This window comes from Calypte anna, chromosome 7, assembly GCF_003957555.1.
Source record: "Calypte anna isolate BGI_N300 chromosome 7, bCalAnn1_v1.p, whole genome shotgun sequence".
Lineage (NCBI taxonomy): Eukaryota > Metazoa > Chordata > Aves > Apodiformes > Trochilidae > Calypte > Calypte anna.
The window spans coordinates 5,546,550-5,564,400 of NC_044253.1; the positions used below are offsets into that span (position 1 = coordinate 5,546,550).

General features: G+C 40.8%; 1 protein-coding gene across 1 annotated transcript in view; it reads left to right on the forward strand.

Moving 5' to 3' along the window:
• The window catches only part of LOC115598593 (von Willebrand factor D and EGF domain-containing protein-like), a 173,305-nt gene that overhangs the window by 127,838 nt on the left and 27,616 nt on the right, over positions 1-17,851 (forward strand). The window contains exons 21-23 of the mRNA XM_030454378.1: positions 7,426-8,295; positions 16,562-16,657; positions 17,435-17,530. Of these exons, the coding sequence (XP_030310238.1) occupies positions 7,426-8,295; positions 16,562-16,657; positions 17,435-17,530 (1,062 nt within the window). The remainder of the gene's footprint in view (positions 1-7,425; positions 8,296-16,561; positions 16,658-17,434; positions 17,531-17,851) is intronic.

Consider the following 17,851-nt stretch of genomic DNA (forward strand, 5'->3'; position numbering starts at 1 on the left):
TTTGCCTTTTTATGATCTCTTGTTGCAAGAACTGTACTGACCAAAATTGGATGGATACCTCCTTGAAATGCAAATACACAACCATTAGGTGAAATGAGGATAAATTCCATATTTAAAACTGTTTTATTACTTTCAGACATGAGTGCCATTGTAGAAATCCAGGTTATAGCCTGATCCTACCATTACTTATTCAGGACATTTGAAAAGGAGCCCATCATTGAAAGTCTATGGAGAATTCCAGTTTAAATAAATTAAGGCAGTGTTTGTGCCCCAACTCTTATTTTTTTCGTTCTCTTAATCCCTAAATTACAAAGCTTTCTGTTAAAGAAATATTTATGACTAGAAAAATATTTTATACAAGGAAAGAGCTATAACCAAGCAAAACCTTTCTAAGGCCTTGTTTTGGTATTTGAGTATGAAAGAGATTGTCTTTAGTTTTCTGTATTCCTTGACGTGTCTTAGATACATCTGAAATATTCTCTGCCATGTAGTTTGTAGTATCATTTCTATGGTGATGAACTCTTTGCTTCCTGACTGAGCATCTCAGAACCCCTATTTTGTTTAAATTCATCATTTAATGAATTGAGATGCCAATTATATTACTCTGAAAACATATCATAGAATCATAGAATCATAGAATCATAGAATTGGCTGGGTTGGAAGGGACCTCAGAGATCATCGAGTCCAACCCTTGAACCACCATTGCGGTTGCTAGACCATGGCACTGAGTGCCACATCCAGTCTCTTTTGAAATATCTCCAGGGATGGAGAATCCACTACTTCCCTGGGCAGCCCATTCCAATGTCTGATCACCCTCTCGGTAAAGAAATTCTTTCTAATATCCAACCTAAACTTCCCCTGGCACAACTTGAGACCGTGCCCTCTTGTCTTGTTGAAAGTCGTCTGGTAAAAGAGCCCAACCCCCGCCCCCGGCTCCAACCTCCTTTCAGGGAGTTGTAGAGAGTGATGAGGTCTCCCCTGAGCCTCCTCTTCTTTAGGCTGAACAGCCCCAGCTCCCTCAGCCTCTCCTCATAGGGTCTGTGCTCGAGTCCCTTCACCAGCCCAGTTGCCTCCTTTGGACCTGCTCCAGGACCTCAATATCCTTCCTAAACTGAGAGGCCCAGAAAATACAAGCAACTGTGATGCAAACAAATACAAATACCTCTCAGGCAACAAAAGCAAGCCCACAATATCTTCTTATATTAATGTTCTTTTGTATACTGACGTAGGATTTCAACATCCCAGAACTGGAAAAGGGCCTCCTTGATGGTGGAGTCCAGACCTCATTGCATTTATGGGAATCATTTAATCTGAATATAGAGAGATTCATAAAGAAGTTTAGGGAGTGAATCAGCTGAAGAGCCCAGTTTTTCTCCTGCACAAAGAGCATTGTGTTAGAGCTGAATGATTTTGTATTTCATACACACAAACTAAATCTGCCTTGCAAATTCTGAATGGTGTCACAGAATTGTGAATGTGCAGCTGCACTCACATTTGACAAACAAAAGAGTCTGAAGCAGAGGAATAGTTCCCATCAGAAGTGCCTGGGTGATGCAGGCTCCCTGTGGCTCATGATTCTGGTAGGTAAAGGGGAAGAAAATTACTCACCAGGTAGCAACATCAGCAGCACAATCCCATTGCTATCAGGTTGAAACCTACAGCTCCAGGAGAGTGAACCAGATGTTCACCTTTTCATTTCATCTTTAAAGCAACAAGTGACTAAATTTACCCATCACAGAAGCAGTGGTTTGGGAGCACAGATTTTACAAAGACTGAATATGCCTCTGCAGATGGGCACAGAGGAGTCAGAGTGCTTTGCTGCTCTGCTGAGCTGTGTGGATGGAAAAGCACACCAGATCCTTGAGCTGCCTTGCTGGTCCTCAGCCAGCCTGGCTGGTTTGTTCTCTCTGCCTGTGCACAGCCAGGGGCTCCTACACAGCTCCACATCACCTCCTGGTTTGTGAACTCCAGATCTGGGCACCTCTTATATAGCTATTACCCATATCCTCTATTTCCACATCTTTCAAAGTGGGGGTTATCTTTCGCCCATCCCTACTTCCAGTGTGTTCTGTGTTCCTGAACTCTTGTGCAATACATTTGACTTTTCAATATTTGGCAGAAAAAAAATAGTTTAAAAATCACAAACTCTAAACTTAAGCTCCTACCTAAGGTCACAAAAATACCACAGTCTCGTTAGTCTTTAAAATAGGAATAATTTCTATATAGGAATAATCTCTCTATTTCTATAGGAATAATAGTTTATATAGGAATAATAATTTCTATAGGAATAATAGGAATAATTTCTATAGGAATAATCCTGGAAGCACACCCTTATTAAAACTTGGGAAGTCAAAGCTGTACCTTGCCTTATAAAAACTGAGGAATTTATTCTGGGAGTTCTTTGTGATTGGAAGAGACATCAGTGACTGGGAGGTTCAGTAAGCACCAAAATATAGGGAAATTCTGGATGCTTAAGAGGAAGGAGGGGAGAATCAAAGGTACATATCTAAATATTTGGGAGAGGGAAAGCACTAGGGTATGCTTGAAGGGCTAAAGAGAATATTAAAGAAGTAAACATGCTCTTATAGAGAAAAAATTTATGCCAGAACTTAATCAAATAAAATGGCAGATTAAGAATTGATGGAAAACCAGTATTTCCCTAGAGCTTCCATTGACAGCTGCTCTATTTCCACTTTCTCACCAAATAAATACAGAAAAAAAAATATTAACATGGAAAAGTAGAGAGATAAATGGGGTGATCCTTAATACTCTGATAACAAGACTTCTTTGACCAGTGTAATTTTTCTATTCTCTCTTGACATTTTAAATAAGATTTATGACCTGGTCGATGTTTCAAATTTTAAATGATGACCCAGACAGTGTAATATGTCAGGAGAGCATTTCTCTGTCAACATTCTCCTGAATGAGAAATGTGCTACACAGCATGTACTACTAAATGTTAATAGCTCTAAAACTACACAAAATGTAAATTTATTGAATTGTCTTAATAATGAGATGAATTCTTAAACTATTCACAGAATTCTGAAATAGTTGTGACTTGATTAGGACTAAAGGTGCCCATGATCCTCCAGACTGGTAGGCAGAGGAGACCTCAGCCAGATGCTCTTGCTAAGGAGGAGCTTTTCTCCACCTGAAAAGTAGACTGATTTGGGACATTTTATTGGGTTAAAGCAGAGAGCAACTCTTGATTTTACACAGCAATGCTTATAACATTTCCCATCTGTGATTACACAGAAAAGTTACACTGACATTTAAAAAAACCAAAATTTAAGTTTGCAACTCCAACAGATGCAAAGAGAAGCACAGAAATGACAAGGTAATGACTAGTGATGTCTGCTGGAACCCAAAACAAGGTTTTGAGGTGTCAGCTGCTACTTGCAGGTCAGGATGGGACTGTTCCCAAGGCACATGTGTTGGGAAGAAAGGCTTGGAGGTGTGTAAGTTTAAGAGCAGCAGAGACATGGATGAACAGCATGGATGAACACAGTAACCAGCCTGGTCCACCTTATCCCAGGAAGATATGAGATTTGTGTTTCTTCCCTGGGAACAGAAATGGGTGGGGTCAGATGGGGATGTGATTTGTCTTAATTCAAGTCTGCTTTTTTGAAAAGCAAAAAGAAACCCAAGGCACTCAGAAGAGAGAAATTATAGTAGATTTCTGTGTTTCAGAGTGTTGATATCTCACCCTTTGTTTAAGAGACTGTCAGGTGTCTTCTCTACTTGTGAACTGCTCTTTTCACTAGCTTACAGACTCATCCTGTTAACTGAAGAGTCAGCATCCTGCTCTCCAGCTGCAGATGTCTGGGAGCTCACTATAAAATGTAATTCAAGTGAGAGGATGAAATCAGAAGTTGCTGTGTCTTAACAGTGCCATGATGGCATTGGCAAGGAGGAACCAGGGGCTGGTCCTGACAATTCTGATTCATCAGCTTTGCACAAGAAAATATCTGAAACAAGTGGTGAACCAAAGGCTGGAGGGGTTCTCATACGGGAGATCTGCAGCACGCAGGTGGAAAGCATCCTGGTGTTGAGTTGGAAGAGAGATGTTAAAATTCTGGCTTGGAAATCACCCTTGCTCTGGTCTTCCCCAGACAGAGGGACAGCAGAGGAAACTCCGTGCTCAGGGTCTGATCCATCCTGGCACTTCCCTGTGCTCAGAGAGCTGTAATTCCATTGGCACAGCTGGAGCAGAGCAGCAGATCCTCAGCCTCTTACCTTCCTCTGTGAAAAATAAACTCAACTGTTCCACTGCTGCACAGATTCCTCTTAGTACAGGGAGAAATCCTGACAGATAGTGAAAATATATTTTTGTACTGTCACATAACCTTGAGCGCTTTGCCTTGTCATTTTTTTTGTTATTTTCATCCAGTCCCATATGTAATCAGGCAGGGGCATCCCAGAGAAAACCAGGTTCACACAACCACACTTCTGCATTGATAATGGGTTCTACATTTGAAGATATTGATCGACTACACGAAAAATAAATTGAAGTAATACAGGATGTGAGAAAGCTGCTGACTACAGAGAACTGAGTCTGCAGTCCTTTGGTGTACTTCTTTGTTTTAGCCTTTTTAGGCCTCTGAAGAAAGAAATTTTCAGCTATTCCAGGAAAAAAACCTATTGTATTCTATTGTGTTCTAATTCTAACTAAACTGCAAAGTATCACTATAAATAAAAATCTGAAATAATGAAAACTGAGAGGGCACTGAAGTCACCACATTTAAATGATGCCAACTTCTTATGAAGTTTGATGGCCTGTAGAAAGGAGAAAAGGGATCTTGATCAGTACATCCAATATATATCAGGATAACCAACCAAAAGGCATCACTACTCTTCACTGGTACTCTTATTTGACATCTACTGTATTATCATAGATACACTCCAAAAACTGCATGTGCCCCCTTACAGGGAAGGCTGAAACTTATTTGCAGGATGAGTATGTCACCTATAACACCTGGTAAAGAAATTAAAGAATTTTCTTTCTCTAGTAATTAGTCTGATCCCCTTAGTAGTTAATAAATTTTAGTCATGAGGAAAACATTAATTATGACACAGTGAAAGGACCTCAAAGCTATAACCAGGGCTCATTTTGGAAATTTTTCAGAGGTCATTCAGCTCTTCCCTGTCCTTCCTGTCAGTTTCTGGACCCTGAATTGAATATTCTAAAGACAGTGATGATAAAATATTACTGATAATTTTCTTTGGGAATACTTCTTTCATCTTTCTCTTATTCAATTTTTTAAAAAAATCCTTTGATTTCTCCTATCTTATGCTCTTTTTGCTGATATTCTCCCTGGTTCACCATCTCTTTTCTTCCACTCTGTGCCTCATCATTCATCAGCCTTACTTTGGACAGTAAAATCCAAGTATTTACCTGCTGCTCTACTAAATACCATGCATTTACCTACTGATGTCCAGAACTTGGTCCAGAAAGACTGTAAGACTCCAAACCACTGTGCTGCAGGGCACTCAGCCACCAGCACAATGACACTGTTTATCAGCAAAATAAACACCACTTTGGATGCCAGGATATTCTGAGATCTAGTCAATGCTCTAACTTTCTTTTTGAACCTTGCCAAACATCTTTATCTATTTCCTTCCTAACTACAGCTAATTTCTCCATCAATAAGAATTTTAAGCAAGTAATAAATATTTATATTTAAAAGGCAGAGTTACACCCTACACGAGGTTAACCCTAGAACCAACTGAGGGTTTTTTGTTCAGAATTCAATATATTCTCTTTCCTATGGAGTGTCTGTGCCAGAACCAGTTAAAAATAGCTTCTTCCATTCATTAGAGTCAGCAGATGGTCATTAATCTTCCTGAAAGTATTGATTCAAAGTACTCGTCTCCACTTTCCAGGCCCTTCACAGAGTCCCCTCTCCCCATCTATCATCCCTCCCCACACATCTGAAAAGGTGGCTGCCTTTTAACAAGTGCCTGACAGCTACAAACCAGCAGACTCCCTTCCACACTGCCCCTCACATCTGGAGGGAGCTCTACACAGCATTAACAAAGCTTTTCCATTTGTCTCCTTTCAATACTTTCCCTAAAACTTTCCTCTGCCATAAGGACCACAAAACCATTATGTGCTTACACACCAGTGTGATGGGACTGGAGTCTCACTAGGACATGATCTTGCTGAGGACCATCAACATTTTTTGATTGTTCCATCTCCAATATTGATCTGTCCCAAACTGCAACATTTTTAGACTGCAAGAGCTTGAATGCCAAGTCTCTGCACTATGTATCTGGGAAATATAAACAAGATTTCCCAGCACACTGCTGCAATCTCAACAGTTCATAAGAAACAAATTTTAGCTTAGGTGGTCAAGAACTGGAAGGGGCACCATGGAGAGATGCTTGGTGCCAAAACCACGTGGACTACTGTAAGTCAGGACTAGTAAGCCAGCACGGCAAGAGTTTTTGCCTGGTTGCCATTCAAGGCTCCTAAGGGCAGTGCTGTACCTCAAAGGATAATGCCTGAACTTGCACTTGAGATTTGCTGCCTTAAACTCACTGGTTATTAAGCCAGATTAAATATAGTTTGTTTAATTCATGACCCACCCTGGAAGTTGTGGTATTGCAGCTCCCCAGGAGTCCAGTGCTGGAGTTACCCATAGCAGGGAACCCCACTGCCAAGGAAAAAGGATCACAGTGTCCTTGGAAAAGTGTGTCCAGAAGATCTAGGGAGGTTCTGCTCCCCCTCTACTCTGCCCTGGTGAGACCACACCTGGAATACTGTATCCAGTTTTGGGCTCCCCAGTTCAAGAGAGACAGGAATCTACTGGAGAGAGTCCAACAGAGAGCTGTGAGGATGATGTCGGGACTTGAACATCTCTCCTATGAAGAAAGACTGAGAGAAGTGGGGCTGCTTAGCCTTGAGAAAAGAAGGCTGAGAGGGGACCTTATTAATGTCTATAAATACCTGAGGGGTTGGTGTCAAGAGGATGAGGATGATCTCTTTTCAGTGGTGCCCAGTAATAGGACAAGAAATAATGGGTTTAAGCTAGAACATAGGAAGTTCCACCTCAACATGAGGAGAAACTTCTATGCTCTGAGGGTGATGGAGCCCTGGCACACGGTGTCCAGAGAGCTTGTGGAGTCTCCTTCTCTGGAGGCTTTCCAAACCTACCTGGATGTGTTCCTGCCAAAAGTAATCCTGCTTTGGCAGGTGGGTTGGACTAGATGTTCTCTAGAGGTCCCCTCCAACCCTTGCCATTCTATGATTCTGTGATTTCTATGCCAGCCAGCACAAATGTACCCTTAGCATATATGACATTTTGTCTCCTTTGTTTCTAGAATTGATGTTCTGTCATTATCTCATGAACTACCTGTTCACTGCACTTCCTTTAAACTCTAGACCAGCAAATTTAACTAATAAATATTTTCCTTCTGTCCTAGTTTCAAGATCTTCCCAAAGCCAAGTGGATATTTTTGGAAGAAATACTGAAGTCGCTAGAGCATCTCATCAGGAAGATGTTTCAAAGACATCAAGGAACATATATTCCCTTCTTTCCCAAACTCAAACTCCAAGACAAGAAGCTACCTATATTTTGGAAAGAAACCCCACACTCATCAATACTGCATCATTTACAGTGAAAAGGAAGACCTCTCTAGCTCACACATCATCAGCAAAAACACCTGATAAGGAGCCCACAGCACTTGAGAAACAGTCTTTTCTTGAAAAACGAAGTGATGCACTTCTGCAGGAGGAGCCAGGCCTCAGGGTCACACCTGCCAGTGTGACAACCCACACCTCTCTCCCTTTGAAACAGTACAAACCAGGTGCAACCCAGGGAATTCCCTCTCATCATGACACAAATCCAAGTTCATCCTTTGCACGACCCCACACTGCTCAGCAGGCTCACCCCAGGCATGGCTTTGGCTTCTCTCCCAGGAAATGGCCTGGCAGAGTGGCAGCCTCAAGGATTAAACCATCCCCAGGATTCCCACCAGAGGAGCAGAGAGCATCTTCTTTAGCAAGACACCTCACCTCCCCCTTCCACTTAAAAACTTCTGCCCTTGGCACAGCTCCCCGAGGTGCTCTAATCCCACCGGGGGCTGCTCCTGGAGCCAGGATTCCAGCACGGACACACAGCACAGCTCTGGATCATGTGGAGCTTCTGAAAACCAGCAGTGGGAGACAGCAGGAAGGTGTTTGTGCTGCTGTACCATGCTTTACTGGTGTGCAGTGTGAGGTGGGTGAAGATGGAGGATTGAAGTGTGGGTCGTGTCCCCCTGGATACACTGGGGATGGGATTACGTGTGAAGGTAAGGGGGAAAACCCTCTTTCAGATTATTTTATAACTTCAAATCTAATAGCTTTCCAAAGTAAAAATTAATTTGTGTTATAAATTTAGAGGTTTTTCTAGTAGGATCATTCTAGTTTTCAAAGCCAATTGTATTTCCAAGTAATTGAACATCCCAGAACTTTGAAAAAGCTTTTTCTGCTTACAAAAATGACATATTTATTTGATAATATCTAATCTACTGAAACCAGGGACAGATTACAATCTTGCTTAAGGCTAAAATCATCCTGCTGAAGTCATTACATTTGAAACATATAAAACTTCTGTGGAAAAGCATAAAATTCACTCATTTTTTTTCTCTAAAACACATATCCCAGGAAAAACTAATTATTCTACTACTGTAAAAATTACTTTTAAATATCTACTTAGTATCTTAAACACAAAACTGAACTTGTCATCTGAAATGTATATTTCAGAAAACAGAAGAGTTTTCACAATATATTGACTTATTTATTAGACAGCTTAGAATACCTCTGTGGAACAACAGTGTTATGCATATTGTTGAAACAATGGATTCTCTGACTTAGCTATCACTAATTACACCCTTTCTCCAAATCCCTCTTATAAGTTGATATCTTAATTGGCCTTTCACTTCACAAGGCAGAAGTATTTGCATTCTCTGCCTCCTCCTCTTTCTCACAGGGGGTCTCAGAGGAGCTGTGCTGCACCTCTCAGCTCTGAGCCTCCCAGGGACCCTCAGGTGTAAGCAGGGCTACACAGGGGTGTAAAGCCCTCAGTGACACTGCTGCCCTCTGAGCTCGGAGTAGTCCTGGGAATGTATGATGAAATACATGAGAAAAGGTTACTATCACCTGGGGTGCTATGATTTTTTGCCTGTTTGCAGATTTCTGAAACGCCCCTTTTAAAAGGATTGAAGGTTACTTGGCATTAAAAGACTCTGTCTTTGACCTCTGTTTTATTCCTCCATCTGGGAAAGTAAAAGGTGATTCTTGGAACTGGGATGCCCAAAGCAAGTTTGACTATTGAGCTCCTTCAGAGATCAGACCCATGTACATAGGAGTATTTTGAACCTGGGCATACAGCTGCTTTGTGTCCTAAATAAGGATATTTAGTGTGCCCATCAGTATAGCCCCTAAAACATAAATCTACCTCTGCCTTTTACTGTCTCACAAGACAAGATGTTTTCTTCAATTACTGCTACTACTGCAGATCTCTCTGGAGAGCCCTAAGAATGAAATACTTTATTACCAACATCATTCTCAGACTCGGGGCTTGATGACACGATGCACAAAAATCCTTTATTTGTCTCTTGTCACTCACTGTGCCACCTGACTCAGTAACAAACCTGTCTGCTCCCTGCTTCTGCTTCACCCCTGTGAGCACCCTCCTGGAGCTTGGCCAGAAGGGTGAAGAGCACCCATTGTATTTCCAGCTGTGGAAGTCTCTTCCCATGTCAGATGCAGCTGAAAGATGAGGATTATTCCTTGGATCAAGGTCTCTCATAACCTCTGCTGTCAGCACCTCATGACACTGCCCATGTTGTACCCACGGCCCTCGAAATAGGAGAACCCTCTAAGAAAAGGAGGCATCAAAACTGAGCAAGTGATCAAAGCTGAGATGAGAACAACATCTGCAAAATCTCCAGGCTTTGATGCGACATCAGCAGCAAGTGAGCAAAAATATCAAGAGCCTCAGCCAGTATTGATAGTTGTCACCAGCCTATTTGATAGCAAAATTCACCAAGATAAAAGGAACAGGCCATCCATAGCAATTTTTAATACCTGTGCAGCTTGAGAGGATATGACCTTTGTTTAATAAGAATGTCTGAAAACACTCTAAGATAATAAATACTTTTCCAAGTGATATTTATCTTGTGGCAGAATGTAGGTTTTGGCTTTTTTTTTCCAGTTGTGCAGTTCAAAAGCAGACCGAGAACTGGTAGGGGAAAAAAAAGCAGCATCTTGAAAATTAATTTTTCTTCTAAAATAAATGATAACTAATTTCATTTCTGCAATATTCTTATCCTTCTGGACAAGCCCCTCTGTCTTCCTATGATGATTTAGTCAGAACTTCCCTCCCTCTACTTTCCCTGCTTTGGGAAGATTCACAGGAGTCCAGGCTGGAGGAGACCTCTGGGGATCTTCAGTCCAACCTCCTCTCTTCTTTTGGAAGAACATAGGTAGATGTTGCTGTGTTTGGTTTATATTCAGCCACCTAAACTGAGCAGATGCTCTTTGAGATGGTCTTAGCAATTTCCCTTTAGATCACTATCAACAACTTTGCCATCTGTAGAAAGCAGGACCTTGCTTTTACCCATTTGGCTTTCGTGTAATAAGCATCACAGATTCTTAATTCTCTTATTCTGCCTAATTACTCTGCAGATGATCTGAGATAAAGTAGTTCCTCAAGGCTCTGCTCATTCCTCCTATGTCCTTTCCTATATATGGTCAGGTTCTCAGCTTGTGGAGCTCTTTCTCCTCCCTGCACAGAGGCAGCACCACAGTTATCAGGGACCTAACATTAACACCACTCTGCTTAACAGGCAAAGCCTTGGAAAACATCATTTCAGAGTAGCAGTCTGGAGAAAGCCAACATCTCCTGCACAACAATAAGAAATAAGAAGGAGAAATATGCCTGCTGTAGCCCAGATGTTCTGTTAAGGATGATGTTTGCTGGCATTTATGGAGTAAACTTAGCAGGGAGTTCCACTGGTGATGAGGGAGGTTACTAAATACACAGTTTCCACCCTGAGTGTCCTTTTCAAGACACTATAAACCCCATGCACTACTGGGGTACTCTGCTCATGGTTTTTAGGACAACACCTATGACCTGCCAGAGCACAGTGCTTTATAAGTATTTTCTTAAGAAATTTAAGTCAATAAAACTATTGGAATTTTTACAAGTTTTGCACAATATTTCCTCAGAGAAGAACAAATCTAAAATGTAAGCAGTAATGCTTTCTGCTCAAAAGTTAAAAACACAGCATTGCCTTGACATTCCAAAACCACTGTTCAAACCAAATAATTTTCAAAATAACAGAAAGGCAGAGTGGTTGAGAAAGTATTACAACCTCAGGATATACAGAGGAAAAAAAAAAAAAAAAAAAGGAAATCAGGCAGCTGACATTCATCCTTCCTGACACTTTCACACTGAATAAGCTCTACCATACCAGACCAAAAGTCCTTCCCTTATCTCCAACAGCTGGCAGCAGCTGATGTTTGGCAATATATGGGAAAGATGTAAGGATAATGTCTAGAACAGTCTCTCAGCAAGTTATGGATCATGTGCTTCAAAAAGCCATGGTGATGTCTTTGAACAATATCCTGCTCAGCCTTTCCAGGCCATGTCTGGTTTTGCAGTTTTCTGTCCTATCCCCCCAAATCCAAAGTCCAAGTCGCCTCTCAGTGTCCAAATGGAGATGTGTGACAAGTGGTGTTCCTCCAGGGTTAGTACCGGGACCAGTGCTGTGTAACATCTTTGTTGGTGACATGGACAGTGGGACTGAGTGCTCCCTCAGCAAGTTTGACATCAGCAAACTCTGTGGTGGAGTCAACACCCTGGAGGGACCAGAAGCATCCAGAGGCATCCTGGACAGGCTTGAGAAGTGAACTCATGCAACCTGCATGAAGTTCAACAAGTCCAAGTGCAAGGTTCTGCACCTGGGTTGAGGCAAACCCATGCAGGTTGGGAGGAGAAAGGATTGCAGACAGCCATGAGGAGAAGGAATTTGAGGGGGCAGGGGAGGTGGACCAGAAGCTCAACATGAGCTGTCAGTGTGAGCCTGCAGCCCAGAAAGCCAACAGAATAAGAAAGACATGGAGCTTCTGGAATGTGTCCAGAGAAAAGCCACAGAAATGCTCAGAGGGCTCTGGAGCAGCTCCCTGGGAAGCCAGGCTGAGGGATTGGGGTTGTTCAGCCTGGAGAAGAGGAGGCTCTGAGGAGACCTTAGAGCAACCTTCCAATATCTGAAGGGGCTACAGGAAAGCTGGGGGAGGGATTTTGACATGGGGGTGTAGTGAGGGGACAAGGGGCAATGGTTTCAGACTTGAAGAGAGGAGATTATGGTTGGACATTAGGAAGAAATTCTTTAATTTGAGGGTGGTGAGACACCTGGCACAGGTTGCCCGAGAAAGCTGTGGCTGCCCCATCCCTGGCAGTGTCCAAGCCCAGGTTGGATGGGGCTTGGAGCAACCTGGGCTGGTGGGAGGTGACCCTGTCCATGCACCTCCCACCATGCAGGGGGGTTGGGACTGGATGAGCTGTAAGGTCCCTTCCAACCCAAACCATTCTGTTATTTTATAATTCTATGATTCAAAGCTGTGTCATTCAAAAGACTCCATCTATTTATTTGTTCTTTGTACAAAAGCTCTTCTGTAACTGGTTATGCCTGTCACCTTTCTCTGCATCTTCTTCACTTGCACTGTATCTTTTCTGAGCTGGGGGGATCAGACCTGAACATGGTATTTAAGATGCAGCTCACCATGGATACAGACCATAATAAAGTCTGGCATTTGTGCTCTGCTAACTCTTTGTTTGCTTTTTTGACTGCAGATGAGCATTTAGCTGACATTTCACAAAACAAAATCCATTAGTACAACCTGACCAGAACTGTTGTCTGCATTTGTATTTCCAATTTATTCAGTCAAGTTAATCTTGTTAACTTCCTATTTGCTTTGATGGATATTTGTTTCATAACTGGGCTCTGGACTGCTGGACTATTTAAATATACATATGAGTTATTTTAATGGCACTAATAGATGCCTTGAGCCTATGCTTTACTGCCTTTATCTGTGTATCTTACATGCAAAAGAAAAGATCCCATCCATATCTGTTCAAAAGGAAAATTAATAACCTGGCTAACCTGCAGCATAACTTTCCTTTTCTTTTTTTTCCCCTCTCCCTTGTGCTACACATACTCAAACTTCATCTGTATATTTAGGCAACTGGATTAATGAATCTTTGAAAAAAGATAATGTACAATGATTGCATGAAACTGTGCTCCTTCCAGTGAAGTCTGTCTTGACCTGTCTGGTTTTCAATTTTTTTAATGGAACTGCAGGTAATACTTTCAGCTCTCTGAGCCTTGCCTTAGCCATATATGCCCAAAACTCACATGCCAGACAACACAGGGAGTTTACTCACTTTTGAGCTATTAAGCAATAATTCTGTCCTGGAAGCCATTTGCTTGATAAGGGTATTGACAATGGGGAAACAACACAGCATCTGATTTTCCTGAGTAACCCCGAAGTTATCATAGAGAAACTTTCAAAAAGTTGAAGATCTCATTTTCACAAAGAAAAAAAAAAAAGGTTTTGGGATATTTCCCAATAAGCCCTTTCAAAGAAAACAGTAATGGACTTCTCCATTTTCATCTCCAGATTTTAAATTCTAATCATAACCATATGTACGTTTGACAGGAAGATTGACCATTTGCAGCAATGTTTTTCGCTTTACTGTGATTTTATACCATCCAAAACTGCTTAGTGTAAAAACACTGCAATACCTTTGTACAATTTAGCAAATGTTTATGGAAAAAAAATCATTCCAGAAGATGAAAGATAGACATTTTGATAAAGAAGTTGACACAAACAGTACATTTCTATTATGGAGGGAAGTGTCTTCTAGGTGAATATATTACTCTTTCTCACATTGCAACCAGCATTCAGTTTTTATCTTTTGCTTTTCAGCAGTAATGGAATAGTTTTAAACTTTTTTTACTATTAAATGTCACCATAAGAGCTAAATGTTTTAATCTCCAAAATATCATGTTCTTTTCTGACAGCTCAGATGCATCTCGAAATGTGTAAAGGCCAGATGGAAAGTACTCTCTTCAAATGGACACATTCACTTTAAGTGCTACGCACAAAACAAGCTGAAATAAAGCATAATATGTTGGAGTGTCACTGTGCTTGGCACAGCACTCAGGCACCTGGAGCCTTGATGCAACCATGGTCCTACAGGAGAGGCAATCACATTTCATGTGCTTCAAGGAGAGCACTAAAATTTTCCCTGTGTTTTTTTTGTTTCCATGTCTCCTTGCAGAGAATATTAACCAATTCCACCTCCTGCTAATTTCTTACTGCAAGGAAATCCCTCTATAAACAACCCCTGGGCTCGACCAAGCCCACAAGTATGGAGATGTTTGGGATGTGTGCAGCAGATGGGTCTCTACACTCCTGTTAGAACTCTACACCTCTCATTGACTTCAGGGAGAATTAGCCCCTGAAAGCAGGTGGTGGCTTACAAATATAATGCTGTCATTTTAAAGGAATAACAAATTACTCTGAAAAGAGCTTGAATTTATTTCCCTTTCTTTCTCTTTCCACTTCATCACAGCCTGTTACCTGCTGTTCCCCCTAATAGCACAAACCCCTGAGCTTCCTGAGCCTCTGCTCCAACAGCTGCTATCAGTGGCTGAATTAGAAAAAATTGGAAAAGTTTAACATTAACTGCAGAAATGGGTCTAAATCAAATCTACTTAGTTGTCTGGACATTGCTGATATTTTTTGAATTATTTTCTTCTCACAGATCTACACTTCCAATTTCAGCTACACACATGCCAAATTTCAAATGTCTAAAACTTCTAGCCCATCAAATCAAAATTAAATTTAGCTTAATGACTTCCTCAGCATGTATAGTATGGATCTAAACTATAGCTAGCAAGTTTTCCCTTCTCATGCATGTCAAATGCAAAAGTTATTTTAATGCAGCACTGAAAATTTCACAGTTAAAACTGTACAGCAGTAGGAAAGGTAAGTACTGAAGTACCTGAACAGCAGATCTAATACCAAATATATTTCTTTAATGTTATTCATGGCAAAATGGCTTGTTTAAAGGTACCTCCTTGGGGTTTGTCCTTTTAACTGCAATTGGAAAATGCAGGGTGTTTTTCATTACTTTTTTGGATGGTAAAGTTCACACACAATGGCTTTAACTGAAGGCTTGGTGAGAATCACAAGGGGTGAGGAGGCCTTCAACACATGAACTTCATATAAATTATATGGTATTACAAGTATTTGTCCTTCATCTTTCCAATTACCCAGTCCACTTCCCAGTTTTAAGAAAAATATGTGGTACATTAGGGGTTTTTTTCCCTTATAAAAATACTTAAAATGAAAGATGCTTTGCTTCAGAACTCTAGCTTCATTTTTGTGTTTTCCTTGGAATAACCTTGCTAAGCTTCATATCCATTATGAAAGACAAAATTCTGCCAGTGAAGTGTGCCAAAGTACAACATTTTTCTCTGTCTTCACTTCCCAAGCACAGGGGAAGGTATTTTTCATTCTGCTATGCAGGTGGGTTTTTTTTTTTCCCTCGGAAGGCATGAGTGAGAACCAGCTGACACACAAGCCTTGCTCTGCTCCTGTAGACACCACTTCTTCTTTGAGTAAGTGCCAGTGGTTGTCTTCTGCCTTCAGTGGTCTCCTTTTCTCTTGTGTTTTCCCCTGGCATACAGAACTACCTCTTATTAGATGGCTACAAATAGAAGCATCAATGACATCGCATGTCAGGTGTCTGCCTTAGATGTTAGGATGAAGAGGCTGAACCTTTCAGGCTACCTGCACAATAAAACCATTATGCTCATAATGATCAACATTTAAAAACCAAAGACAGGCATATCTGCAGCAAACAGGCTGTCTCAGGAGCTGCAATACTTCCAGCTTTACACAGTACACCTGCTCATCTTTTTTTTTTTTTTCCCACAGAACAGAATTGCATATTGCAGGATGTCAAGAAATCCTTCTCTAACTTGATGCTTTGTCTGCAGACCTCAGAGTACTTATTAAACATTTAAATTGTTGCTGGAATGTTTGTCATCAGGCTGACAAATTCCCATACAACTCATTTTTATATAGAGGAAGCCCTTCATCTCTGCTTTAGCATAAGTTGTGACACCTGTTAAGGCACACTGAACATCTGCAAGGCAAATCTGTGAAGAGGGATGGGCAAAGTCTTTATTCTTAACTACATTAGCACTTGATCCATCCTTAGACTTCAAAAATGCACGACTTAAAAATGTGCCTGCTCAGAAGTTGAATATGATTGTTAAAATCATTCCCTTGCAGTCACTATATGGCTGCTCATTACTTAGAGCTCTATTACTAATGTGACACCTGCTTTAACTCTGCAGTGGTTTCCTCAGGAGCCAGATCCCTTGTTGGATGAGGAAAATGGTATGGGGAAAAAAGGTAGAAAATATTCAAGCTCATAACCACACTGAAGATAATATTTGAAATGCATTTTTTTCTCCTGTTTTACTCTTGCAGTGCAGTGTGATCCACCATGTGAGCATGGAGGAACTTGTCTGTCTCAAAATACTTGTTCTTGTCCTTATGGATTTGTTGGCCCTCGATGTGAAACAAGTATGTATCAACATTCAGGCTTCTGTCCTCACTATTCAGGCTTTTGTCCTCACTATATGTTCAAATTTGCAGAAAATTAGAAGATTAAAAAAATTTTTTTTCTATACTTCCCCTTAAAATGATCAGACAGAGCAAGGAAACCAAAGTATATCATTATGGACTAATACTGTAGCTAAACTATCTCAGAGCATATATTTACCAGCAGCATAGTTGTATTATGTAAAAATATGCACATCTACATCAACATTTTCTACATAAAAGTGCTTTTGGAAAAACAAACAAACAAGCAAAAACCTTCATGTTATTTATAGTAACATTTATGAAATTCAAGGTTGTGTGAGTGAATACAGTAATACTAATTTTGAGAGCACAAAGCCATCACCATACCAATGAGGAGTGATGTTATTATGCAATACAAGTATCAAAAGAGGTGCAGTGTATAGAACCTCTGGGGGAAAAAATCAGCCTTCAAATTCTCCTGTATTAGCTGAATGGTGAAACTTATGTGGTCACATTATTACAGTCTTTGCTGCTTATTTAAATATCAAGTTGCCCTTGACAGGAATATAATTTTGTATCTGAAGCAGGAATACTTAAAAAGCAAAGAATGTCAGATGCAAGCCTTCCAATGGAGAAAGAAAACCGAGGAAAGGGCCAGATTCACCCCTCAGTTTTCCTCTTGGACTAATACCATTAGTAACTTGCTGTAAAAGGGCAAATTTAAGTCTTCCACTGGTGTTATTTATAAGAGATTTTGATCCTTTTCTTATTTTTCAGTGGTGTGTAACAGACACTGTCACAATGGTGGGGTCTGTGTGTCACCAGATGAGTGCAAATGCAGGAAGGGATGGAGCAGCCCTTCCTGTGAAACAGGTAAGTAAGTGGGTAGAAATGAAGGGTCTCATTTCTTTTGCTTCCTGAAATCCATGTGATTCCTGCAATTCAGTGGCTGGACTGGGAATGGCTTAAAAGAACCAAAATGTAAGAACTTGAGACCTACTTAAAGGCAGAACCTTGGAAGGCTTTGAGTTTATGTAAGGACTGATAGTATAAATGTTTCATTCTCAGTACCACAAAAAGGAAACTTACAAATAAAACCTTTTTGAATCTTGTTTTTTAAGCTTGTGTGATTCTGGAGTTTCTTCTTGGTGTGCACGAAAGCAAAAATAAAGCTATTCATCATTTGGAAATGGG